This window comes from Lichenostomus cassidix, chromosome 1Ab (genome assembly GCF_008360975.1).
Source record: "Lichenostomus cassidix isolate B80296 chromosome 1Ab, HeHo_3.0, whole genome shotgun sequence".
NCBI lineage: Eukaryota > Metazoa > Chordata > Aves > Passeriformes > Meliphagidae > Lichenostomus > Lichenostomus cassidix.
The window spans coordinates 5,011,758-5,039,653 of NC_139481.1; the positions used below are offsets into that span (position 1 = coordinate 5,011,758).

General features: G+C 46.9%; 1 protein-coding gene across 1 annotated transcript in view; it reads left to right on the forward strand.

Moving 5' to 3' along the window:
• The first annotated feature begins 609 nt into the window (after positions 1 to 609).
• The window catches only part of DENND2A (DENN domain containing 2A), a 52,088-nt gene continuing 24,801 nt past the window's right edge, over positions 610 to 27,896 (forward strand). The window contains exons 1-5 of the mRNA XM_085049521.1: positions 610 to 752; positions 20,979 to 21,077; positions 22,365 to 23,576; positions 24,582 to 24,709; positions 27,628 to 27,749. Coding sequence (XP_084905647.1) covers positions 21,007 to 21,077; positions 22,365 to 23,576; positions 24,582 to 24,709; positions 27,628 to 27,749 — 1,533 coding nt within the window. The 5' untranslated portion in view covers positions 610 to 752; positions 20,979 to 21,006. The remainder of the gene's footprint in view (positions 753 to 20,978; positions 21,078 to 22,364; positions 23,577 to 24,581; positions 24,710 to 27,627; positions 27,750 to 27,896) is intronic.

The window sequence follows — 27,896 nt, forward strand, 5'->3', positions numbered from 1 at the left end:
CACACCTCCGTCTGGTTTGAATCATAAAAACATTGAATATCCTGGACTGGAAGGAACCCATGAGGATCATCGAGTCCGGCTCCCAGCCCTGCCCAGGACACCCCAAGAGTCACCCCATGTGCCTGAGAGCATTGTCCAAACCCTTCCTGAGCTCTGTCAGGCTTGGTGCTGTGACCACTGCCCTGGGGAGCCTGTCCAGTACTCAGCTGCCCTCTGGGTGAAGAACCTTTCCCCAACATCCAACCTCAGATCAGCTGATAAAAATCATGCTGCAGGTTTGAGGCACTCCTGGCCAGGTGCTCTCCCGAGATGGGTCTGTGACCCCATCAGCCTCGGGAAGCAGTGACAGGTGCTGCGTTGGTACCAACTAAGTACTTTCTACGTTCCCCCAGCAATCTTTCTGTTCGCGACCAGAAGGGCGGCTATTCGCTCCGCTCCGGTTTGCCCTGCTGGCCTCCACAGCGGCAGCCTCCTCCACCTCCCTCGGGCACCCCCTTCACCCCGGTGGGCAGCACAGGACTCTCCGTGCCCGGAGCGGGGGGCGGGCGCGGCTGCTCGGCGGCGGGGCGGGCCGGGACGGGGCGGGCCGGGGCGGCGCTCCCGCCGGAGGGCGGCCGGGGCCGGGGCCGGGGCTGGTGGCGGCGGGGGGCGGGCGGGGAGCCCCCAGCCGCGGGTCCGCAGCCGCCAGCCCGGCGCCGGGCGCCGCCGCCGTCATGCCGGGACACGGCCCCCCCGCTCCGCCGCCGAGCCAGGTAGGGGGGCGCCGAGGGGTCGTTAAGGCGGGAGAGCGGGCAGAGGTGCCGCTCCAAAAAAATCTCCAATTCCGTTCTCCCTTCCGCCCCCCGAGCGGCTTTGCTTGTCCCCCGTGCTGGGTTCGGCTGCAGATAGGCAGAGCGGGGGTGTGAGCCCGTTTCCCCCGCGCTCCGGGCACGGCCGCGCTCCCGCCGGGACGGGGAGGGGGCTGCTGCCGCCGGGAGGGCAGGGCAGGGCCCGCTGCCCGAGAGGGTCTCGGCCGGGGGGAGAGGGGCCCACGGGCCGTGGGGAGCTGCTAAAAAGCCGAGCCGAGCGGGTCGGGAGCGGTGGGGTGGAGGAGTGGCGGCAGCCCCGCCGCCCAGCACGGGGCCCCTGAGTGAACTCAGCCTCGGTCTCCAGCACAAAACAGAGGAGGAAACGCTGAGCGCATTCTTTGGGGGAAGCCTGGGCCCTGCTGGAGCAAACAGCCAGAGTTCTCCGTTCAGCAAAACTCTGAATCCCTCTGTGATGATAGCTCTGCATTTCTCTAGCTCGGCTCTGGATAGCTTGCTTTCTCCTTACTTTGCTTTCGCCTGGCGGAGACTCCTTCAGGCTGTGTGCAGCCTGTGGCTTACCGGGGTGGCATTTCTGACTCCCGCTGGGGATCGATGGGAGTATTCATTCACCTGTCCTGGGGACAAAAACGCTTGCATTCCTTCCCCCTGTTGTAACCAGGGATGATGGGTACTAATGGGTTAGGCATCGAGTTGGTGGAAGGGAAAGTTGTTTGGGAAGGCAGCAAGGAAGAAGTTCCCGCTGGCTGCTGCTATGGTCCCAAGGTGTCAAATGGAAAACCGTGCCAGGTGTATTTGGGACGCTTTCAGAAGTTTTGGCTTTATGAGCATCCAAGAAGCATGGCTCTTGATGCTCAGTGGTGGAGGAGTGATGGTCATGGGGAATGAGGTTTTGTGACTGCATGGGTCTGCACTGGAGCCTTGTTGCAGGAGCAGGGAGTAAGTGCTAAACATGGGCACTTAATCCTGCTCTTTACAAGAACTCAGCTTGTTTCCAAGACAAGCCAGCAAGTTGTTCCTGACCCTGAGGTATTCCCAGCCGCCTTTGCTCTTGACGTTTAAGTAGTTGTTTAAGATTGTTGCTTTTGGAGAAGAGCATCTCCATCCTGGAACTCATCTGGGAGGAGAAAACGATGACCAGAGGGATTTCCATGGGGATTTTATTTGCTACTGTGAGGGAAGCTGCTGGTGTTGGTAGTGGATTAAAAAGCTGTTTTCTGTGTTGGCTGCCACCTTACTGACCGCTCATTCTTGGTGTGTGGTAGTGAGGTCCAATAATGTGTACTGGCTCTGTTTTCTGAACCACCAAAAAGGGAGTTGTTATTGCATCCTGGCAGAAGAAAGGAATGCATTTCCTCCACCCTTGTGTTGTATTCTGAATTGTTGTCATTTAGGGTAGTGTTTGTGGGGTTTGGTGCTTGTTGGGTTTGAGGGGTTTCCTTTGGTTATTGTTTGGGTTTTTAATAATCCAGACAGTGTTTCAGCCTGTGAAAATGGATAACTACTATGTTGGGTCAACCTTGGAAACAACTGAAAATGCTAAGTATGGAAATGAGAGGGAAGCCACAGGATTTCCCAGGGTAATAAGGCGCCTTTTTGAGAAACAGAAGAGAAAGCACTGAAAACAAAGGGTGCTGGAGTGACTGGGGATGTAAAAAGCAGACTAAAGATTTAAGGCTCTGCTGGGACCACTCTGTGCCTGCGTGGGTGAGAAGGTTGTGCCTGAAGCCTGGGATGGCCTTCAGCACATCCACGTCCTAGCAGTCCACGCAGAAGATCCTCCCTGTTCAGCAGCTCAGATCCAAATTGCAATAATCCTTGTAGACCACAAGTGCAAGTGGAGTGTCCTGAAGTGCTGCTTTCGGTACTGTCCCCAGCTGGCTGCCTTGGGAAATCTTTTAGGACATTTTGTCTGCAAAGACAGCCTCTGTCTGTGCTTTCTGTTCTCCAGAAACAAGAAGAGCATTTAGATGCTTTGCCTACTTACAATAGGCTTGTCTTTCTCCCTTGCCTGGTGTATTTACATGTTAGAAATGTTCATTTTGAGAAGGAGGTAATAAATAAAGACTGTAAGCTGTGTTTTTCAGAGGTGATCTTAATTCAGGAGTAGCTTTTCCAATGAGTTATTCCTAATATCAGTCATTACAACTAATTCATATGGACAGGACTTAAAATCTCTATTTTGCTGGGTATTCTGGAGGCACAGAAGCAAGCTCAATCCTTGCCCCAAGTTTAAGAAATTTGCCAATGAACACATCACACAACAGAGCCAGTCTCTTAAACATGGAGAGATGCTGGGCATTTCAGAAGTGTCTGATAAGTGTCATGTTCTTTTGGATCCCCTGAATGCATCATTCAAAGCAGCTGGTTCTCCCTTCCTTTTGCAGCACCTGACATTTATTTCCTGACTGGAACTGTGTGGAAACTGCTCCTTCCTAAGTGGGGGCCAGACCAAGGGGAGAAAAGGCTCTGTAGTGCAGCATTAAGCCCATGAGAGTGGAGAAGAACCTCTCTTAAACTCTCGTTGAAGCTGGTTAATTGTGATGATCAGCACTCTCAGGCCTTCACAACTGGGCTATAAGCTCTTCAGGGAAGCATTTTTTAGCGGAAGGATTTAAGTACTAGTGGCTGATATGTCTGTTGGCAGGATCCCAAGAGCTGGCTGCAAGAGGCCTCTACTGTGAAAGAAATGCTGAAATAGGACTTTTAATGCACTTGCACAGCAGTTCCTTACGGGCTGAGAAGGCTCTCCGCAGGGAAGAAGGCAGTGGGATGTAGGTGGAAAGAAATTTGTTGTTTCATTCAAGTCCTGACAATAAATGAGTGATCTTGGCTTTGCTGAGATACAGCTCAAATAACACTGTATCTGAAGTATCTGCAAGCAGTTTTTACCACACAAGGCAGGAGGAGAGACAATGTCTTCTTGACTGTAGCTCTAAAGTGCAATTGAAAGTGCAATAGTATGTATATCTTGCTTATGGGATGGGGTTTTTTTCTGGTTTTCACCTTGAAGATGCTTTATCAGCCACTGGAAATGGAAGCAAAGCCTGAAATGTGAGGATATGCATGGTGTTTGGGGGTGGCCTCAGCCCAGGTTTTAATGAAGATGACTGTATGACTGAACTCCTGGCTTCCTGACAGCTGTGCTTTAGAAGTGTAGCTTCTGCAGGGACCTAGGATGATCTTGAAGTTGGGTTCCTAAGACAAACTAGAATCCCTGGAGCCTCTGACCCTCTAGAGCCTGGGATTTCAGCTGAGAACTGTGTCCTTGTTGAGGATCAGTTCAAGGTCTCTGTATATAAAGCACTAAAAGGCATCATCACTGTCATACATAAATAAATACTCAAGGTCCTGTAGGCTGGTTCTCTTCAAGATCTCTCACAGCCTTTACGTGATTCACTACCCAGCTGGGTCAAGGTGTCTCTGTGGACATGGGACTGATGAGCTGAAAGTCACAACTCCCCAGGGCTCTCCTGGTCAAAGCAGTGGAGACTTACCTGCCACTCGTGTGAATCTTCACCAGTTCCAGTGAGCTGGGAGCTCAGAGGGAACACATGGCATAGAGCCACGGGAATCTCATGGGAAATCTTCCTAGCAAGAATTTTGAAACACTGTGACTCCTTTCTTTAATGCAGATAACATATATCAAGAACCTAATTTCTCCTTTTTCTGAAAGTAGTACTGTCCCACAGTAAAGCTGAAGGAAGTCAAGCATAGCTGGAAGGGCAGAGGCTTGAAAGAGTAATGTCCTGCTGGAATGGATGCTGTGAGTGCTGGTATAATCTACATTCTTTGCTTCAATGCTTTTTCCCCTCCCCAGGTTAGGAAAACCAGCTGTGGCTGGCATACTGTTACTTCCAAGGATTAAGCAAAGCAGATGCAAGAGTCAGTGGTGATTAGAGATCAGTTTTTACTGATTAAACTTGTTAGGAGCTAGCACATCTCTGGAGCCTTCTTGTGTGTTTTGGGCAAGATTGTCATCCTGCTCTGTCCCCCTTCACTGCAGGCAGAGCTCTGGCTCAGCTCCGTGCTCCTGGGCTGGGAACTGGCAGTGTTTACGTGATGAAAGGGAGCAGAAGATGGCTTTTCCTGAGCTCTGCCTTTGCCCATACATGTGCTGGCCCAGAGCCAGGATGGAAACTCTGTCCTCATGAGCAGAGAGAGGGAGATGGGAGGAGTGAGAGATGAAGAGGGGCCCAGAAGCAGAGGGAGTTAAAATAAAAACACCAACTCACAGAGAGAAAAGCCTCTAACAGATGGGCCTGGCCATCCCCTGGGTTCTCCATGCAGCTGGCACCACGTGCAGTGCTGACAGGATCTCATCTAGGAGTGTGGGTAAGGGGCCTGGACCATTTTGAGAGGTGTGATGGAAGATCAGAGTAAAATGCAAAAGGAGGGAAGCTAGACAGGTAAGTCAGATGTGGCTCTGCTCTCTCTGTGCTGTCTGAAGTGGACTCTGGGACTGGTGCTGTGCCACTAATAAGGCAGGTGTCACCAAGTGAGCCTTTTTAGTGCTGCTTTGTATTCGAGTGTGGCATCCTCTAACTGCTGCCAGCCTCACCTCCTCTGTAAAACAGCATTGCTAATGCTGCTGGAGGTTATTCCACTGCTCTCATTCCCTCTAGAATATGTACAGCAGAGAGCTATGATCTGAGCCTAGTGCAAAGATGGGTTCTGCCAGGAGATGCTGGCAGCTGTATTTTCTGATGCCCATCTCCTCATTAGGCATCATGTAAATGCTCAGATTGGCTGAACTGTTCAGCATATGGGGTGCTGACCTTGCTTGGAAAGGTTTTGTCTTGGTTGGCTATCTCTGCAGGAGACTGTGCCTGGCAGAAAAGTTGGTCTTAGAGAAGCAGTCAGAAAAGATTTGCTCAGAGATCATTTGAAAATCTGGCCTAGACACTTAAAATGTCAAGAGCTGATGATGGTTAGGGGCAACTTGAGTGGGGAAAGGTGCCACCTCACTTGGAAGTGGTTGAAAAAGTTCTGGATGAGACCGTGCCAGACCTTGAGACTCCTGATCCTACAGATCCCAGAGAGGAGATGGCTCCTGACCAAGTCCAGGCAGATGAGTTGTGTTTCCAGAAACTTACTGGAGACTCTGGCCATCCACTGGAGAGACTGTTTTGGGGGCAAGGACTTGCTGTTATCTGTAACCAGAATAACTTTGAATGGCTAAATGCTCCATGTTTTAATTAAATTTCCCTTTGGGAGTAAAAGTGGTGAAGCATTTCTGTGATCCTGCTACACTTAAATATTCTGTACTGTGCCCCCAGTCTGGCAAATCGTTTAAGCAGACATGGAGGTCAGGGCGCATGCTTAAACCCACCCATGTGAGTTCTTTGGCTCCCAGTGCAGTACATCATTCCTGCTCAGGGAGGTTTGGACTGGACTTTGTGCAGTCTAATTGAAGATAGTGGGCTTTGAGCATAAGGTTTAAAATGGAGCATGTGCTTAGGTGTTCTCATCTCAAGTGGTCTCTCACTCACCCAGCTGTATCCAGTAGAATCATTTTATGTTAGCAGAGCCCTTGAACATTGATTTTCTCTTCTTATCCTGCAAGGCTTCTTGCCAGGAGTCTGATGATAAGCCGTGTTGCTGTGAGCAGTTCAGGTGAGATGCTGTCACAGGCCTGGTATTTTGGAAGCATAGTGAACAGGCATGCATATGTGAATGATTAAATCAACCCATCAGGGTGTCATCTGGAGAGGAACAAATGCTGAGCTTGCTTTGCAGGCGGGGGGAGGATGAGATCCCCCTCCAGTTTTTGCTGAAAGCTTTTCCCCTCTGCAGATGTGCAGCTGCTGTTGCTCTCTGCCAAGAGGCGGCCGTGACTTTCAGAGTGAGGAACGTGCTCACATCTGTTTGCAGAGGAGAGCAGCACAGGGGCTCGGGGCTCCTGTCCCAGGGGATTATGTTCTCGTGATAGATAGTGCTGGCTGTCATGCAGGGAAATGGCAGATTTCACAGGGCACTGAGAGGGCACTTCATAAATATGAGTTTGCTTGCCAGTGTCAGCCTAACGCCACCTTTCTAAATTAAAAAGGAAAGAGCTCCCAGAGACTTCTCAGACTATTGGAGATTTCTGTTCAAAAACATTAAGCCCCTGCAGAAAAGGTGTGTTTTCCACATGCAAAAATACAATGTGTTTCAGCTGCAGAGGATGCTGTGAATATTGGCTTCACTGGGGTTTTTGGGTAAGGATAGAGTCTTGGGGTATCCAGGGCTCAGAGTAGCTTAGTAGCAAAGGGAAATAAATGCCCCTTACTAAAACTGAGAAGGATGTCTGCACCAGCACATGTAGCACTTCAAAAATCAACATCTGGCAAAACCAGGCCCTGGAGCATCCTTCACAGTCTAGTGGTCCATGAGAACTTTTTCTTTGAATTCAGGGAGCTTGGGATCAAGTAACTGAGAATCTGTTTTTCCCTGCCTTGACAAGCTAGGCTGCATGTACAGCAATCCCTAGTCAAATTCTACAAGACAATTTGTTACTGTAAAGAAATGTGTAAGGTATTGAGCTTTTTCCAGATGATGTCAGAAGCCCTGATCTATCTGGCTCTTGTTTCTCAGCTTTGTCAAACTCTGAGAGAGGCCTGAGAGGTTTCCTACTGGGAAACCAACACATGGTAACTGTTTTTGCATCAGATTTCTGTCTCTGTCCCCTGAGATTACTGTGAGTGACTCCAAGCTGAAGTTTAGCCGCGGTGTCACCTCTCACATAACAGTCCTGTGCTTGTGGTGGTGAAGGATACTGACAGCTATTGCAGCTCAGCCTGTGCTAAACCTTGCCCCATCAGCATCCTCTTGTTTGCACAGTAGGAAACTTGCCTTATAGAATGAGTTAGCTTACTCAAATTCAGTGGGAAACCAAGGTTTTTCCCCTGTTAAATTCATAAATTTCTCCACTAGTCAGAGACAATTTTGGTATGTTTCAAGGAAAATTAGGATCACCTCTAAAAGGCACAAATTTCATAAAATATTGTCAGAATTTGATGAGGTGGTTTTTTGGTTGTTTGGGGTTTTTTAATAACTTCTTCTGACACATAATATATTGCTTCATGTTCCACTTTCTTAATGTTTGTTTGCATGGGGTAAAATTATTTTTCTCATCCAAAGCAATCTGGAAACACTATCAGAAACACAAACTTGGCATGTCAGAGCTGTGAATGACTTCAACTGACCAGCAAGCACTGCAGAAATAGAAATTCTAGCTTTTTTGTCCTTCAAACCAATGTTCCCAGATGTCTAACCCAGTCCCTCTTGTCGTTCACGCTCAAGGCAGGCTTTAATTAGAATTTTATTATTATTCCTGTTAATAGACTAGACTATTTCAGTTTGGAAGGGACCCACAAGTGATCACCTTGTCCAGCTGTCTGACCACTTCAGGGACAAAAGTTAAAGCACATTTTTAAGGCATTGACCAAATGCCTTTCACTCACTGAGAAACATGGGACACTGACCATCTCTTCTAGGAAATCTGTTCCAATGTTTGGCCACCCTCTTGGTAAAGAAATAATTCCTAATGTCCAGTCTGAAGCTCCCCTGCTGCAGCTTTGAGCCATTCCCATGTGTGCTGTCACTGGGTACCAGGCAGGAGAGCTGAGCATCTCCCCATGCACTTCCCCTCCTCAGGAAGCTGTAGAGAGCCATGAGAGGTGTTTTGTTTTTACTTCAGACTCCTGAACAAGATCTGCTTTTTGAAAAATCAAGCCTGACCTTGGATTACATTGAGCTAGCTTACTTTCTTTGTCTTTCTGTCTCCCTCTCTCTGTTTCTCTTTCTTTCTCTCTTTCTCTCTCTTTCTCTCCTCCTTCTCTCCTCCTGCTCTCCTCCTTCTCTCCTCCTGCTCTCCTCCTTCTCTCCTTCTCTTGCTTTCCCTCTTTTTCTCTCCCTGTTTCTTTCTCTCTCTCTTTTTTCCTGACAGACTTCAGCAGATCAGCTGTTTCAAGTGTCTCTGTTGCACATATAATGTTTTTTGGTTTGGTTTTTTTTAACTTGTAAACAGTGGGGGCTTTTTAATACAGGAGATTTCAGTATGATTTGCCATGAAATCCTTGAATGCAGAATTAAGCAGAAGAATGTATAATGCACCTTTTCTTAAGCAGTAGTTTCACAGAGTAGGCATGACTTGGTGATAGAGTGATGAAACACAGTCATCCAGCAACACTCAAACCTGTTTGTGATCCATGCAAATTGAATTGCTGAGACCATGCAGCTGCATTTCAGGTGTGTGATTGCATTTTGACCAGATAGGTTAGTTTCTGGACCATTTCTGATCAGGTAAGAGAAACAGGCACTTTTGCACTGTGGTTCAGAGTTTGTGAGATGCCTACCTCAGGAAGAGAGAGTACTTTCAGACCTCTTGAGAGTATTCTTAATTTTATATAACTGAATTTACAAACACTGTACATCTCTAATATTCTTTCTGCTGGGGAAGGCGTAGAAGCAAAGATAACTTCTTGCTAACCTATTTCCAAGGCTGAAATTTCTCCTGTGTCTTACATATCTTTTTTAATATGAATGCAGTAAACCCACTCAGAGAAGATTTTTATTGAGTAGATGCTATGCAGTCTGAACATTTGAGTTATTACATATGGAAGAGATGGGGGGAAGAATGCCTACTTGAATGCCAGACATTTTTCTTACCAACCAAGAAGTAAATCAAGTATAGCATTACATAAGCTCTTCTTGTTCCTCTTCTAATAGAAGAAAATGTTTGGGGAATGTCCCCTGAAAGATCAAGTTTAGGTTTAGTTCACCAGTTATGTCTGTAGATGTTCTCTTTTCAGTTAATGAAATGCAGTTGTTATCAAAACATCCATTGTGTTCAGCTGCAGATAACTGAAGCAGCATAAGACAGGTTCTACCTTTACGTGAAGGACATTGTTCTGGTGAGGAATATCTAAAAAAATATCTAAAAGAGGGGGGATTTAGATTAAATGTTAGGAGGAATTCTTTATTGTGAGGCACTGCAACAGGATGCCCCATCCCTGCAAATGTCCAAGGCCAGGCTGGATAGTGCTTTAAGCAGCCTGATCTAGTGAAAGCTGTCCATGGCAGAGGGATTGGAACTAGATGGTCCTTAAAACCCCTTCAAAGCATTCTCTGATCTAACTGGCCTGGTTATAGAGCATTTAATCTACAGAAAATGTGCATTTTCTGCAACCACCATCTTTTACAGAGGGGGAACAAACCATTTACAGACAGCTTCTCCTGAGCCAGATCTTTAAAGCTGAATGTATAATGCTGATACCTTTGGGACAGTGAGGATGGGAATTTCACAGAGGAACTTGCAAATCATCAGGGTGTTGTACCAGGTGGGTCACCCTAGTGCTGGCCCTGCACTGTGGGAGACCTCAAATCTCACCCTGCAGGAAACCTTTGTATCCTTTATCCTTTTAACACCAGGTGACAACCTGTGAGAGTTGTCCCATCCCATCCCAAGAGGCTTTATGGACTCGAGCAGAGGGGGACTCTGCTTGTGTTTCTGTAGGCACATCTGTGCTGGGGATGAGCAGAAATGTGGGAAATATGGAAGGTGCTGGGTGCAGTGGAAGCCACACCACAATCACTGCAGTCACCTTCAGGGCAGATGGGATTTCCCCTGCATTGGCCTGGAAATGGCATCTTTATGAGCATTTAGGATGAAAGGGGATGATGTTTATTGAAAAATTCAGGGGGGACAGGGCTTCTGCAAAGGGTTCAGAAGACTCCTACTTTGATATTTTGCTCTGGCTCCTGTAAAATGTGCCCTAGTGAAACGCAGGCAGTGCTGGCTGCTTTGTAGTAATGAGTTTGTCCTGGGCACAATAAACAGTGCTGGAGCCCAGTCCAGCACAACATCCAAACATCTTGGGTGGAGTATGCCCTGGTGGTTACCCTGGAACACAAAACTTGGATGCACACTCTCTGGGTTGGAAGCTCATGTACAAATAGCTCTGCTTCAGTTGTGAGATAAGGGCTGATGGAGACAATTGTACAGGGCTGCTCTGCTTTTGCTCCACTATCCAGCAGTGTGATGTATGTGAAAGAAAGTAAACAATGGAAATTAAAGCCCTTTCTGTGTGTATTGGCTTTAGCACATCCCTTGGAAGAGAGCAGTGAACAATATGTGCTTGTTTGATAACTCTCCAGTTTCTAGGTTTTCTGCTGCGAGAAGCCCAGAGGAACACTTCAGCAAAGGAAAAAAAACAAATCTCCCAAATAAATGCTTTCAGAGTTTCTCACTTTTGTTCTGTAGCTGGCTGGTTGGTTGGTTTTTGATTTAGTTATTTCGTAACTTTAAGCTTTTCAAAGAATTGTACCCTAATATCATCTCTGAAAGTGGAATGAAATTGCAAAGTACATATTTTCCTGTTCTAATAGTGAAAATTCACAGCACTCATCAGTATTTGCCAAGGCAGCATTATTGGTGGATTCATGGCCTCCCTAGTAGCTTCCATGGAGCTGTTGAAGTTTGTTAGGCATTACAGAATAACTAGGGACAAAAGATAGTGGAAATGTGTTAGGGATAGCATAATTATATATTGTGTTTTGGCAGCCATTGTTTTCTGCTTCCTTGCTGATCACTTGGAAGAAGGCAAAAAAAATCACTTGGGGAGGAAAATGTCTAGTTAATAATGTTTCAAAAGGTTGTTTTTTTTTTTTTTTTGTTATTTTCCACAGAGAAAATGAGAGTGATTACTCACTTTTACAGTAATTAATGATATGTTATCATAGGATAATCCAGGGTAGGAGGGATTACAGGAGGCCTGTACTCCTCAGATAGGTTCAGGTCTGAGCTCAGGTTGCTCAGGGCTTTGGCTGGGTCCTGAAAACCTCTAGTAATGGAGACAGCAGGGCTGCTCCAGACCTCTGTTATCCTCACGGTGAAAAGAGCTCCTTTATCCTCATAATGGGAAAAAAAAATCATTATATCAACTCTCTATGTTCTCTCTCATCTTGTCTCTCATCCCACCAAGAGAGAAACAGCCAAGGAATCTGCTTCAGGTCACACTGTGCTACACCAGTGGTTTTGTTTTTATGAGAGAAAAAAAAAAAAAAAAGATTAAAAATCCACTACAGAATGTAGAAACCTCTGTCATGTCTCTGAAAGGGACTGGGAGCACAGGAATCACTTCAGATCTGATCTGGACACATTTAGGTTTAGAGCATCACTGTGTTTGTCTATCTTCCGAGCTGCCACGTGAATACAATGTGCAGCTCATTCAGTCAAAGCTGGGACTTATCTGGGAGTTAAAATAAGGAGATGGAATTGCAAGTAGAAGTGCAAGCCTAGTAGGAATGTTTGTTAAACAAAAAAAAAAATAAAAAAAAATCTGATCCTTGGTTGTGAAAATGTGTCTTAAACTTCAAAGTGGTGTAGTCACTACTGAAAGTTTTACCCTCCTCTATTTTATTTATTTATTTCCCTGGGGCTTTTCTACTGTAAGAAGTGGCAGAAGAATGTGCCACCAAGCCGTCAGGATGTTTTGCAAGCATTTTTGCCTGAGAGCAGCAGCAGATCAGACCTTTTCTCCCCTCTGTGCCAGAGTTTGATGATCAGAAGCTGTGCTGAAGCCCATGGGGCAGAATGTAGGGATGGCTGTCTGCAACTGACTGCCCTTGCTGGCGGGGCTGGGGAGCCTTTTAAGAGCAAAAGGTTCTTCCTCACGTTGTTTTGTGCTCAGGTTGCCAAATTCCTGGTTACGGAGAGGGTGTGGGAGGACAAGCAATGTGGTGCTGTGAGTTGATTTTCTCTCTCTGTTGCTTTGCCCAACCCATTGCCCCCCAAACCTCTCCTCTGCCCCTCCAGCGGCTCCTGAGCATCACCCTGCGAGGGAGAAAGTACCAAACCGCATGTGAAAGGGTGGAGGAGGAAGAGCGATTTTTCCCTAGGATCTGGGGGTTTTGGTAGGGATTTTTTCCCCGCTTTTATTGGCCGTGAGTGCAATGACCGCTTAACCGCAGGGACCGGGCTGCTCCCTCCCCCACGCTTCCTCTCCCTGGCAAAGCCGAGTCGCTCAGATTTCCTCCCAGCACGGGCGGATGGCGGCTCTGGGCTACATTCCTCTCCATACAAAAGAAAAGGAAAAACTGCTCTCTGCACGGGCAGATGGCCGAGTGTTTCCTGGCAGCTCCGCTGCGCTGTCCTTTTTCCTATTGTCCTGACACAAACACACGCACACATGCACGCACACACCCACCCAGAGCGGCTTTCCTCCTGGAAAAATAAATAAATGCGAGGCTTTGCGGAGGTTTGTTCCTCTTTGGAGCTGTGTGCGTTTCCTCCTGGTGATGGCTAAAATCCTTGGCGGCTCACGTGCTGCCTGGCCTCGCTGTGTGCTGGGGAAGGCTGAGCAAGAGGATGATGTGCTGGGCTGTGGTTGGAAGGTTTCCATCAAGAATAAGGTCTGCAATAAACAGATCCTGCCTTTCTGATGGCCAAGAGACGTGGGAGAGTGAGAGTGGGAGAGGTTGAACGAGACAGAGGGAAACAGGGTGTCCTGAGCTGGAAAATAATCTGTGGGTGACTTTTTGCTTGAGCTCAGAAGGTGATGCTTAGTGGAGACAGAGTGTAGTGGAAGGTCATGGACTCAGGGTTGGTACAGGAAGGTCTCGTGGAGCATGCAGATGGTGCCCCAAGGTTGTGGTGATGGACACTTCAGGAAGCTGTGTGCTAAATCCTCATCAGGAGGGACAAGAGTCAGCATCCTGCAGGGTGAAGGCCACCGAAGGAGAGATTTGCTGAGGCTCCATTTGTCTCCCCGATGATAACTTATTTTGGAAGAAGTCGAGGTTCTTCGTTTTAATGCTCTCATTTCCTTTCTGAATGTGAGACAATTTGTCTTCCTGCCAGGAAACTCTTTGCAGAGTTGCTCCTCGCTGGGACCTCTTTGGGTCCCATTTATGTTAGAACAGCAGAGATAATCTCACCACATCAAAAATGAATTCCAGTGTGGTTCATGAGCTGAACACTATTTTTCAGTGACAGGTTGTTTCCTATGCTGTCAAATGTTTGGGTTTCTTATAAGCATAATAACTCTGAATTCTTTCCAATTCTTTTACACCAGAAGTGATTTACTGCTGTAGTAGGACTGGGATGTTTGTAACACAGCATTCCTATTAGAAGAGAAAAAGCACCTACATCAGTTAGCTACACTGGTAGAAATGAGTATTTGGCAATTTATTTTTGGCTTTGCTGGGGCCTGAAGCCAGTTCCACTGCATCTGCTGGAATCCTGTCTCTCCATGTGGCTGATAGATGATTCTGCTGGCAGATGTGTGCTTGTGTAAATCTGGTCCATATTTCTTTTGTTTTATTCTGTATTGACTGCAGTTGTCTTCTCTGTGGTTAGTTTCAAAGCCAAACCAAACAGGTATGGATCACGATCTCTGCTGATGTAATCAGCAAGCAAGGATACACCACTGGGGTCTTCTTCAGCCTTGACTTCCAGTAACTGAATTTTTACTTTTTAGGCTGCAAGGCAAAAGTAAATATTAATCACCCCTTCAAAGGGGATGAGCAACCCAACTGTGTGCACACATGCACTCACACGAGATCTTGAACACAGGGAGATGATCTTGTAATGCCAAGAACTGTCCCAGAGGAGTTGTCATCTACTCCTGCCCTCACTTCCCAGGGTCTTGGTTTCCTCATTCTCAGGGGGTTTTTTTCAATTTTTTTTTTCATTACTTCCTTGTAGAAAGCATAGCTTGAAGCACATAACTCCACTAAGCATTGCAATCGTTTTAGCAGCCAGATTGGAAAATACTGAATCATTCTTTTCCTTTCCATGAGAATTTTTTCTTACTATTTGTTAGCCTACCTGCAGGACTAAAGACTCATCATGTCTCTAAGCAGTCATACAAATCATACTTGCCACTAGGATGAATAGCAGTATTTACCTTCTATGCATGAAGGACTAAATCTGTGATTGGGAGCAGTGAATTAGAAAAAGAGTGTTTCTGTTTTGTTCGACAGGGTCATGTAACATCCCACTGCTAACCCTGGAAATGCTGTGTTTTTCAGCTGAGGGTGTGTCTGCCTGAAGGAAACTGAAGAGATGTCAAAGTTTGAGTTGTTTTTTGTTTTCTTTCTGTTTGTTATGTGTTTATAGGGAGGAACAAAGAGAAAATAAGACAATGGGAAATGTGGGACAAGCTTAATAATAGTGGGTGCAATGAGCCCCACCTTTAACAGAAGACAATTCACATTGTGAGACCCTGTTTTTGATTACTGCCTTCAGGTAAAGATTTTATTTTTGTTTCAGTCTGCACTTTTCCATGCTGAGCACTGCCTCTGGCTGAATTACTTTTGAAAGCCTTCAGCCAAAATTGTTCAGCTGTTTCAGCGTGAAGCCTGGGGAGAATATTGTTGCTTCTTCCCTTGTGTTTGAAAAGAAAATCAGGCTTTTCTGTTGCTAAAACTTATCTTATGCTTTAAAACACAAGTGCTGTTTGGATCAGGAATTTGTCCTTTGCCATTCCTGAGTCATTCTCTACCCCAGCTTTTCCAGGGCTCTGTGGGAAGAAGGTTTCAGCTGGCACATGGTCAGCAGAGGTTTTTACAGCTCCCTTGTTACCAGATGTGCTGTCCTTCCAGCTCCCTGTGTCAGGCAGGTGATGCTGGGGACATCCCTGTGGAGCTTGACCTACAACCTTCAGCAAAGGCTGGTGGAGGGAAGCAGTGGACAAGAGGTGAGAGTGGTTTCTCAAGGGTTCATCTGCTCTACTACAGGGTAAGGATGGTCTCAGGATGAAGCTGAGACCTGGGGTGACCCCCAGCATTTCCCACAGCAGGTCCTGCTGGCTTCCTCCTCTCATTGCTGAGGGTTAACTTCTTTACAAGCAGAGCCTTGTTGCCCTCCCTGGCAAGGGGGGTCAGAATTCAATGATCTTAAGGCCCATTCCAGCCCAAATAATTCTATTACTCCTTCCATGTTCTTCAGTGCTCATTAGATTTTCCCTGGCAGGTGACTGATGTTGCTGTCTGAGCAGAAAACTTACTTCTCTCCCCCCCTTTTATTTCTTTGCTGGTTTAGGGAGTTGGATGAGGCAGCTTGTGAGCCTGTCCTAGCTTGAAAGGGCTTTGCAAGCATTGGAGCTGAAATAAAGCAACAGCAAGAAGGGAGGAAAAAGTGGGCACACCCTTAGTCAATGGCAACCATCAGATATGATCAGGCATGTCTTTTACCAAGGGCTGGGGTGAGACCACCTTGCTGGCAGCCAAGGGAGGAGCAGGGCAGGCCTTGAACCATAATAATCCTTTCAGTCAGCTTAGTGACATACAAGCAGGCAGAGTTTGTTCTGTGTGCTTGGAGAGGGAGAAGGGGTCAGTGGAGTGAATTATATCATGAAATTCAAGATATGTCATAACACCCAGCACAGCTTTTCTGCACGCTGGCTGGGCACAGAGAGTTCCTGCATTCCTTGCATTGCAGCCTTGTTCCCTGACATGGGGTGCTTGCACAAAAACAGAGCTTGTGGTACATCCATTCCACTTGGGGTTTTTGAAAATACAGTGTGTTTTGACACATGGGATTCTCCTGACCCCCTTGTGAGCCCTGTGGTGTAAGAAATGATAGATCAAAGAGAAAAGTTAGGACAGAGTGGGGTGAGGGGAACAGGAGGCTGTGTGGGATCTGGCTCTAAAATATACTGTAGGAGTATGTCATTTCCCAGTCATTGGTCCTTCATCAATATGTTTGCATACGTTTATCCTGCTTTTTTTTTGTTCTTTAAAAGATGACTTCGCCCTGATTATCTAGAATTATCTACAATTAGTATCCCATTACAAATGTGATGAACTGAACAATCCTGCTGTTAGTGTCTCCAGTCTTTATGAGATTTACATGGCCAGGACAGTCAGTGCCTGCAAAGAGGTCACCTTGCCCTAACCTAACTGTGCCCAGCAGAGGTTGGCAGAGCAGCTGCTGTGGAAGGCACCTCTGGAGATGGAAAATACAGCCCCATGTGCAGAGTGGGGTCATGTAGAGCAGCTTGCTCGGGACATTGTCCATTTTGTTCTGGGTATCTCCAAGGGCAGTGCCTCCACAACCCCTCTGCTCTTGGTCACCCTCTTGGTAGAAACGTTTTTTCTTGAGAGTAAGCTGATTCATCCTTTTGCTGGATGCACTGAAAAGTCCTGCTCTTGTGGAGGTGGCAGGGCTGACCAGGAGAGGAAAGAAAGGGACTTTGTATAAGTTGTCTGAGGAGAAATTCTTTGGGCTGTCAGCTAGGGAAGGCTCCTGGTGTTTGTTGTGGAGCTCAAGAGTGAGGAAACCCTTGCCTTGCCTTGCTGCTGGGTTGGTGTTGGGCAGTAATCCAGTAATTCCCCCACTGGAAGCACCTTGTTTCACCAAGGGAGCCTCTCAAGGGTCCTGCTGTCCTCCTCAGCTCTGGCTGCATCCCTGCTTGGCTCCTGTCCTCCCTGCTCTGCAGGGGCTCAGTCCCTGGGGTTACACCCTGCCAGGGACCCCAGGAAGGCAGCTGGGAGCAGGGAAACTGCCTGGTGCTCTGTGTGTGTGAGCACAGGCACGAATCCTCATGCCTGCTTTTCCCCCAAAGGAAAACAGGCTCCAAACAGAGCAAGGGCTGGGGGAGGGAGCCTTGAAGGCTTTAACTGTTGGCTTCCCCTTACTCATGTTTTTCCTGTTAGTGTTTTGTCTTCTTGGCATCCTTCCTGTTCTTTATATATATAAATATATGTTATATATTGTTGCCTGCTTGTTGCTGTCTGTGCTGAACCCTTTGTTGTGCAAAGCACTGCAGCAGGGAGGCATTTGCTTGAAGGTTTTGGCTGCTGAGATTTACTCATGAAAGTAACTGGACAGGCAGTTTCTGTGAGCACCAAGGGAAAACACAACATGTCTTTTTTTCTTCTTGCAGGAGAGTTGGACCAGCTGCAGGTTGCTGTTTATATGCACCAGCAGTGTGGCTAGCATCCACTTGTGGATGTAAATGAAATTTTAGAGAGGTGCAGAGTAAACAGAGCAAAGGAAACCTTGAGATACAGCCTCCAGCAGGCAGCAAGGGTAATACCCATCCCCAAAACATGTACCTTCGAGGTATGCTTGGTTTATCCCCCACCAACAAAATGGCAAAGGAGGGAGGCCTGGGAGGCTTCCTGCCATTGCTGCCTGACCTTCTCAGAGACAAAACTCCCTGTGTGTGTCCTGTGTGCATTTCTGATCATACAGGCTGCAGGGCGTTTGTGCTCCTCTGGCTTTTGCCATCGTCTGGTGGCTGCACCAAGTGCAGTGGGCAACAAAGCTGGTGTCCTCCTCTCCCAGGAGGAGTTCCTCTGGAAGCCTTCTGTGCCCTTTGAGGGTGGCAGCATGCCTCCTTTTTATTCCCTGGTTGCTCTGGAAACATCTGGTAGTATCCAGTGCCCTGAAGCAGATGTGTGAACTCTGAAAGCGTTTGGATCGGAAGTGGGGAAGAGGGCACTGGGGAAGGAGGGGGCAGGAGGAAAACTTAAATTAGAAGAAAGCCAAACAGCTATTGCTGGAGACAGATGATTACAGCTCATGTCAAGGCTGTTTCCTGCATGCCAATGATAGATCAGTAAACAAACGCCTCTCTGCGAACACAAAGCAGGCAGGAACTCTGTTTGGGAGAGAGAGGTCGGGGTAGGTCTCCCTTCACTGGGTAGCAGGAAGCCCCTATCACATGGCCCTGGGAATTGGGAGGCCGGCTGCGGGTGGGAGATACGCTGAGAGGCTTCTCTGGGAGATTCACATCCTTCCCAGGGTCCAGCCAACAGGTTTGAGAGCTCCCTGCCCTCCCTCTTTCCTCCCGCCTCCTCCCCTGTCCTTCCTTTCCCAGTTTAATTTTGAAACGCTATCAGATGACTGCTTTGTTCCCCCAAACAATTGCAGGGGTTACTGAATAGATTGCAGTGGCAAGGTTCTCCAAATGGGGCTCAGTATCTTCTCTCCTCTTTTATGGCCTTGATGTCCTGCTCCAGGATGTCCACGCCAGGTGCAGTGGCCTCAGGCTTGGGTTTCTGCGGGGCTGTGCCTCCCATTGCTGGTAGAAAGTTCTTGTGTGGTTTCTAAAGAAAGCAGCAAACCTCCCATTGCTGGTAGAAAGTTCTTGTGTGGTTCCTAGAGAAAGCAGCAAACCTCCCATTGCTGGTAGAAAGTTCTTGTGTGGTTCGTAGAGAAAGCAGCAACCCGTCAAGAAGCACCAGCCTGATGTCCTTCTCAGGTCTCCTGCTTCTGCTTGGCCCCAGGAAATCATTTGACTGTTGGACTTATGGGAATTACCTTATTATTATCTGCTGTTTATTCCAGAGATGACTCTTTTCCCCCTCACCTGTCTTCTGATGTGTTTGGATAAATATTTACACTTTTGAGCAGAACCAGGTAATGTACTGCAATAATCCTCCAGGAGATGCTGAGGGCACCATGAGTGCCCTGCTGCTCAGAGGGAAGGCACAGCCACCCGTGTATCTCCTAGGGGGTGACTTCAGTCCCCAGGCAGTGTGTGTTGTCACTGAGTGTGTCAAGAGGTAGCACACATTTTTTTGTACCCAGATGTTCGTTTTCAAGGCAGTGTTTGCGAGGGAGCTGCTGGAAAAGGCTGAGAGATGGAGTCCCCTGATGGGGAAACTGGGTCATGTTATGAAGACAGAGGAGTGCATCCCCAGTGAATATTTGGTGTTTCAGCAGAGCCACGAGGGTTGTGTGTGTGAACACAAGAAATGTTGTATTTCTTACTGCTAAAGGCAGAGACAAGGAGCTGCAAGGCACCAAATGAGTGCTGAGTGAAGAGACTCTCCCTGCTCTAGGGATGTTGTAAACCAAGAGCAAAGCAGACTCTGCTGCAGCTTTGCAGGAATCTGCTTTGGCTGCCTGGGTGAGTCACTCTTTGGCCAAGGCCACAAGTGTCGTTAGTTTTTCATTATTTTCAATCCATAACAGTTAACGGATGGATGAATAGATTTTGTTCCTTGGGCTGGTAAATTTTCCTGACAGTGTTGTAAGGCTGCTCTGTGTCTAGAAGTGAAGTGGGTGTTTGTTCCAGTTCCTAATGAGGGAGAGAAGCCAAGGGGGTTTATTGTCTGGGAAAGGAGAGTCTGCTAAATGGTTAGCAATGAGCTGCCCCGAGTGTGTACACATTGAGTTGACCCAGAGTTCACTCCTCGCCTCAGGAACATTGCCAGTATGGAATAAAAGGAGGGAGAGAAAACTGTGAACAAACAAAACTGGTTTCCCCTTCCCTCCCCCCACTTTTTCGTTTCTCTGCCCAAAAACTTGAACAGTGGAAACGAAAGATCCTTTTGTTCTTTACTGTTTCTGGTGTGGTGGGCTTTGCATTTTTTCAATGACAAAAGGTACTTGGTCTTGCCAAATGCCAGGCATGGCTGGACAGCATCTGGAAGAGCAGCCAGTGGACAGATCTGAGAGGTTTTTCCAAGCTTTGCCTACAAGATGGTGAGCCTGTTGTCATTGCAATGCTTTAGAGCAGGCAGTCCTCCCCAATCAGTGAGGAGAGATGATGCTCCAGAATAACAGAGTAATTCTTCTAATTTGTATTTAAGAAAAAAAGACATTGCAATGCAATAAAATGGAGATGGAGTCTGTTGCATTAACTGGGCAGCAGTGGCACTCAAAGAGAGGGACAGTCAATCCATGAGTGCTAGAAATCATGAGGCAAACAGAATGACTCATTTTGGTGAATGATTTATCTTACCCCCACGAGGAGTTGTCCTGTGGAATGAGATCAGTAGCAGGCTAACATGGCCCACCAGAGAGGATACCAGTGGCTGCAGTGCAGTGTCTCTTCAGGCTAAAATATTTTCTGTCCCAAGCTGTGAATATTGTGATAGTTATATGCACAGCAACCACTTCAGACATGTGGCCTTAACACAGGTTGCTTTAATTTTTTTTTTTGTTTGTTTTAGTCTTCTGCAAGGTGAAGAAAAAATCTAAATCTGCTGAGATCTTGACAACAATAAAAGCCTTCTTGAAATCAGCTCCATATTTAAGTCATGGTGCAGCAATTGATGCTGAGTCAAATTTTTGCCTTCAAAAGCTGTTAGCTCCTCACTGGGCTTCTGAGGGGTAGTGCTGTTACCCCTCTTCCTGTTTTGCAGGGGAGGGAAGCCTGGGCTATGTGTAGAAGGACTAGAGAAGGATGCTGAGCAGGGAGCAATGCTTTTCCTTGTGTCTGCCTGCAGGTGACCTGCTGCCCTGCTGTGTGCTGACATGATGACAGCAAGCAAGGCGGCCGATGTGAGCAGCAGGTCTGGAAGTGCTGTCTGCAAGTCTGGTGAGAGGTGAGAGCTTTCCATGTTCCAATGTGCTTTGCTTGTGTTTGTTATCCCCAGCACAAAGAAAACCAAAGGAAGGAAATGGTCTCTCTGCACTGTCCTCCCACTCTAAAACACACCCCATAGGTCCCTCCTTGTGATTCTGTGTATTATGTCATCCAGGCAGACTTATAATGTTCCAGACTGACAGTGCTGGAAAAGGTTTGCCCCAAGGCCAGACCATTTGTGCTGATGCTATCCCTGTCAGTGTTTGCCCTGCCTGCCCTTGAAATCATTGCTTAGCTCCAGGACAAAGCTCCAGGCCTGACAGCACACAGGGTATCCCCACAGATGCTCTTACAAGACTGTAAATTCTGGAAGAGGCACAATTGGTACCTTAAAGTTAATGAGGCAGTTTCCCAAGTTGAATCTTAGTGTTGGGATTGTGGTTAAATGGGAGTAATGATATGGGTTTGCAACCAGTAATTGCCTTGCATTGTCCTGGTGCTCTTTCCCAGGCAAACCTCAAAGACATGGCCAAATGCTTTGGGTCAGGAACATTTTGTGTTGGAATAACTGGCTGTTCAGCTGGATGTTGATCAAATATCACAGTATTGATACTGTGATATCACACACTTGGAAATCCCTAGACTAATATATTTGGGATTTTTGTTGCACTTTGGACCTGAAGAGTGAAGATGTTTAATCTGAGAATGCAGAATGTGGTGTCTGGGTGCTGTGGGAGTGTGCATGGGAGACTAAGCCCATGTGGGGACTGGGATGGTAGAGTCCATAGAAATGACATAATAGAAGTGCCATCTTTGGGCATAAATATGCATTTGGGGAACATTAAGATGGAGTGGGAGAGATCCTCTGAGCTGGCACTATAGGAACACCATATGTTTTCTCCTCTGTGTGCCAGCAGGAATTCTCCTGCTCTTTGCAAGTGGTCTATTTTGCATTTGTTTGCTTAATGCCTGATGATGTGCAAAACTCTGCTGCACTTCTGCACACACACACGGGTTGGTGAACCTCTCAGTGAGATCAGCATGTCTGATGTACAGAAAATACCTCTCTCACCTGCAACCTACTTCTGCCACAGAAAAAGGTTTCATTTCAAATCTCAGTTTTAAGGAGAAGAGGGCATTATGTTCTGGTTAGAAGGACCTTTCCCTGAGCATCCTCCCCTCTAAGCCCAAGTCAGGTGCTTGGTTTGAACACCCTCTGCTATCTGCTTTATGAGTAAAACTTGAGGAGTTGATGAGATGAGCAAAGGTAGTGAATGTTTCTTCTGTTTTTGTCTTTGATATGCAGGATCAAGCTTGCAGATAAAAACAATACAGCAGCTGTGAAGGAATTAGAAAGACTTTCATGTGGACTTTTGAGTGAGAAATGTTCTGAAGGCTCCTCCATTGCCCTGGGTTTAACACCTGAAGCTGAACCAGTTTCTTCTGTGGTGAAGAACCCACTGGGAGCCTTGGAGAACTTGATGCTGGATCCAAGGCTAGACTGCTTTCAGCAGAACATGCTCAGTCCTAAAATGATCATCAGTGACCCGTCTGTGGATCTGAATGTCAAAGAAAACAATAAAATCATCAGGAGACAGATAGGAGGCACTGAGAATATACGGTCACCTGGAAAAATTGGCTTGAGGAATAAGTCCTTCAGCATCAAAGACAAGATTTCAGAATGGGAAGGGAAAAAGGAAACGCAGTGTGCTCCTCGCAGAGAGGAGGAACCAGGGGCTAAAGAAGAGCACAAGATGCCTTGTGTGACTGAGAAAACGAGTGGGGAAGCACAGGTGACTCGCAAAGTGGAGGCCAAGAGACTAATGAGCTGGGAATTGGAGTGCAAAGGGGCAGGCAAGGAGAATGAGAGGAAAGCAGGAGCTCAGAAAGGCACAGGGCAAGCAGCAGAGAGAAAGGGGGAAGCACACAAGGATGAGGAAGTGGAGTTCAGCCCTGGAAAATGCAAGGAGGTGAAAGCTGGGAAGTGGGAGGCCCAGAAGGAGAATCTTTCAGTGCTCAGTCAGGTCAAGAAGCTAGAGCAGGCTTTGAAAGATGGCTCAGCAGAGCTGCAGCCACAGTTGCCTGGTACTTACTATTCCCCACAGTGCTTGCAGGAGAAGGCAGCACAAGGGCACACCACTCCTGAGGGCCACGAGAGTGCAGCTGGGGCTGAGCTCAGCAAAAGGCTTCTTGGCGTGGACTCTGAAATCAGCGAGCCAATTTTTGGGACTCTAGAAGAGATAAGAACTTCTCACGTGAAATCCAAGCACTGCACTGTGGAGAATGTGTACACAGAGCCAGGGGTGCCCGAGAAGAAGCCCTTCATCAACCCACTGCCCAAGCCTCGGAGGACTTTCAAACATGAGGGGGAAGAGGACTGGGTGCCAGCAGTTAGGAATAAAAGGAATTTACCCCCTCTGCCATCCATTCCTCCCCCTCCTCTGCCCTCCTCTCCTCCCCCATCAGCTGTCAGCAGGAGGCTCTGGAGTGGGAAGCACAAGAACAACGCTGACCACAGGTATTTGGGTTTTGTTTCATGAAGCTGTTGGTCTTCATGGTGGAGTCCCACCTTTCCATCTTTGTCTCAGAGAGACAAATCTTCCCTTTTTGCTCAGAATCTCCAGCATAAGCAGCACTCAGTCATCACTCTGAGAATGTATGAATGGCCAGCACAGTTGCACAGGGTAACTGTGGAGGGATAAGTCATGGCACATTTAAGGTCACTGTATTACATGGCTTAACCTTCAAGCCCAAAATTGAGGGATTTGGGGTTTTGTTTTGGTTTTCTTAGCTGAAACTCTATTTAATTACAAAATGACCACAGCTGGTCTGGAACAGGGTTTGGAATGATAATCTTTAGTCTCTACTGCAGCATTTTCACTGTCCCTAGTAAAGCTCAGTGAATCTGACGTGTATATTTTCTTCTGGAGTGCTTGCTTGCCTTTTTCTCCCCCCACATGATTGTCACATATTTTTGGGGTGGGGATCATAAAATACACAGTTTTTCTAATGCTCTCTGTGTAAACTGTCACTTAAAAATTCTTGGCTTGGTTGCTGAAAGGAAATCAAAACTTGCTAGGTTTGCTCATGGAGGGCAATGTTTTACCCTTTCTACCATTCTGCAAGCAAGTTTTGTTTTCCTGTGCTGCTCAGAGAGCTGATTTGGGGGCACTCTTGTGCCTTCTAAGGGTGGGAACTGTGCTGTAAATGGGACCTCTCATGTCCTCAGGTTCTCTGCAGTGTTCCAGGATGTGCCATTTAACACTTGCATCCTCACAGTGTGCTATTGCCATGACAACCCAGATTATCTATGGCATCCCCAAATGCCTTTATTTGCCTGGCTGATAAAAACAGCCAATCTCAGTATTGCTTTTTCATCCTTTACATGAGATGGGTCTATGAAATATCCTCAGCAATTAATTTTGCCAGCTGCGTGGCACGCTGGAGAAGTGATTAGCTGTAATTTGGTTGTAGATGCTGGCTAACTGCATCACTGTGCTTCTCCTCCCCCTCCGTGGTGCAGGAAATCGTATGAGTTTGAAGACTTGCTGCAGTCCTCCTGCGAGAACGGCCGGGTGGATTGGTATGCTCAGACCAAGCTGGCCCTCACACGCACTTTATCCGAGGAAAACGTCTATGAAGACATCCTGGGTAGGAATTCTGGACAGGGAAAGGAGTTGGCTGCTAGTCCTGAGTGACAGGGACTCGTGGTGGACAGGCATTCAGCAGAGGTGCTGAATAAAGTGTGTTTATTGTCCACATGTAAACCAGGACACATTTTGCACGTTTTATTGGCAAGTAATGACAAAAGTGGATGGGATACTTCAAAGCTCATCAGCTTCAAAGATAAACCTGAGGCACATGGGAACCAGCTTTTATTTTTTGCTGGCATCTCTCCTCTGCCTTCCTTTTGTCCTGTGGATTTATTCTCACGGCTCTGATCTGTCCATTGTGGTGGTCTTGTCACTGCTGAGATGATGTGAACAGGTTGAAAACACAGCCTTGAAGTCAGTTCCACAGCCCAAGAATAGGATTGTGTATGGCTTCAGGTACCATTGCAATTAAGAAACTAGGTCCCACAATCTTTGAAATTGAGTTTTATTTCATTCTCTAACTTCAATGTCAGATCAATTCCATTTTGAAGATTATTTCCTATAACTCTCTCCATTTATATAGTGTTTTTTAATATTGTGAGTTAGGTGGCCTTTGATGGAACATAGAAGTGTCCCCCTTGAAAAAGCCTTAATGAGTTTTAGTAGCTCCAGGCTGGTGCAGCATAAATCTCTTGGCTGTGTTCAGCAGATTAGGAAGGGAATAGCTGCATCAGCTCTTGCCATGCAGCTGTAATCCTCCAAAGGTGCTCTCTGTTGTTCAGCATGGGAGGAGCTGCACTTTCTCAGGAGCAGGGCAGGCATTATTAGTTTGATATGAATAAGATCTGATCATACCTGATGAGAAAGGACTCTTAAAGGAATCGTGTTCCTTTGGGACTGATGGCAGACAAGGCAATTCCAATCCATCCTTTTTGACATTTTTGAAGCTGTCAGCCTCATTTGTGGAACTAAGGGCTTTGTGTTTGCTTTTTTTCTTCTCTTTACTTGGGGGGCCAAAGGAACAGGGAGTGTCTAAGCAGCTGCTGTGGGGTTTTTGTGTTGGGGCATGAGGAGAGGTCTCAGAAACCACTGGGTAAGGGTCACCTTGTCAGCTGGAATAACATGGATAGCATTACAGAGTGGCTGTAAAGGCAAATCCATCTATTCAAACACAAGCACACCCCCCTGTCCCAGCCGTGCAGGGAACTCAAATATCACCCTGAAATTCCTCTCCCCTCCAGCTTTTAGTTGCAAAGATTAGAAGAAAACAAAGTTTATTGGGTAATTGTCAGTTACCATGGAAGCTTGGAAAAAGGAGTGGACAGGGATAACTCAAAATAAAAAGCTGCAGTTCTGTTTCTCACAAGACCACAGACAAATTTAATCCACAAAACAAACAAACATGTGAAAACCACACCAATGGAGGAGAAACCATGACTTCAGCCACAGGACACTGCTGCTGGCCCACAGACAATCATGTGTGTCCATCAGGACATGCCAGCACACACACTCTCATATGTGTGACTTACAGGGGTTCAGCTGCTGGTGGGATAATGGTTCTAATTCCCAGCAAGTCACACAGATTTCCTTCGTGCACCATCTTTTTCCCTGTTCACCTTTGCTTACCTGGAATACTGGAAGCTGGCAGATGGGTGACAAGGTTTATTTGTAAAACAGAGGGAAATTGTGTTCTTTCTTCTAGGTTGAAGCTAACTGGACTTGTTTAGCAGTTTGAGGTTGGGACAGGCAACAGAACCCAAGCTTGTTCTCTTTTCTCCCATCTACCCAGTTGCATGACAGCTGAAGTATATTTTAAGTAGTGAAGAGGCCATTGAAATTAGAAAGTGGAGCCAGTTTCAGCAGCCCTCCTGCCCCAGTTAGACAGATCCCACAGCCATTACTGCTCCTGCTCCAGAGCCTTGGAGCACCACTGACCTCCAGTCTGCTCTCAGCTGAGCACTGTGTGACAGTAAGAGAAAGGCAGTTGCTTGGAGTCCCAGCTGTCCACAGGGATATGGCATGAAATGAGGACAATGAAGAGACAAGGCTCATAAGATTATTTGCCTGTGCAGATGCTTGGGCTAAGCCTTTGTCAGTGGTTTCTGAGATGCTCGGGTGGAGATGTCACAGCCTGCTTTGTCAGAGTTGTGCTCTTTCTGAGCATACTTAGGCTTGCATTCCCCAGCACTGCTGAAGAGTGGGATATAAGAAGTTCATTACATGTGATTTTGGGTGTTTAGGACTCAGATTAGTTGTGTGCCTCATCTCTAGAATTACTGGAAAGAAAAGAACCTACATTTACTTCAGAGGTGTATGTTGTGTCCCACATCCCCTCCTCCAGGACAAGAGCATTCTGATTGTGAGTGGCTTAATCCTTCCTTCTTTCCAAAGCACAGCATGTGAGATTGAGGTCTCCATGACTGGTAGATGTGTTTGAAGTCCTGGATGGTGTGATAGACATCCATATTCAGAGAGTGGATTGAATCTTCTGCAGTCAGCCCAAGAGCAGAGCATCACTTCAGCCCAGATTAACTGTTGATCAGAGCCCACCCTAAATGTGGAGCTTAAACAGAAAGAGGATCTTTATGCTCAGGTTCAGTTTTCTGCTTCAGATCACAGTTTCATTGAGCAACTCCAAGCAGAGGAATGGAAAGAAGGAAATGTAGTTATGCACCAATGTGCATGAGAACATCACAGCTCTTCTGGAGACAGGAATATGAACTTTTCCATCTGCAGTATATGTGATAGGTTTCTATGGCTGCATTTGTCTGTGTCAGGGTTTGGACACTGTCCAGCAAGCAGCTGGACTTCTAGGGCTATGGAGAGAATGAAGCAATTGCAGGAATGCTTGAGAACAGGTCTTTATGTCTGATGTGGGAGGTGGGAGAAGACTGGCAGACCCCCAAACAGGTTTTTATGGCAAACCTCAGAGATTTTTTGCACTTACAGTCTCTTGCTTGTGGCTTTTTGCTGCAGATCCACCATCAAAGGAAAACCCTTATGAAGACATTGAGACCAACAGCCGCTGTTTGGGGAAGAAATGTGTCCTGACCTTCCCAGCATCCCCAACCTCTTCTGTACCTGGGACTCCCACTAAGGTACTGGGATTCAAGTGGCCACATCTTCTGCTCCAGAAAGTTTTTGGGTGAAATCCAGGTCCTGTGTGGAGAAAGTGGACACCTTCATCATGTTAGAGATTTTTCTTTTACGTCTTTTGCCACTGAATACAGTGTGATAAGAGGGGA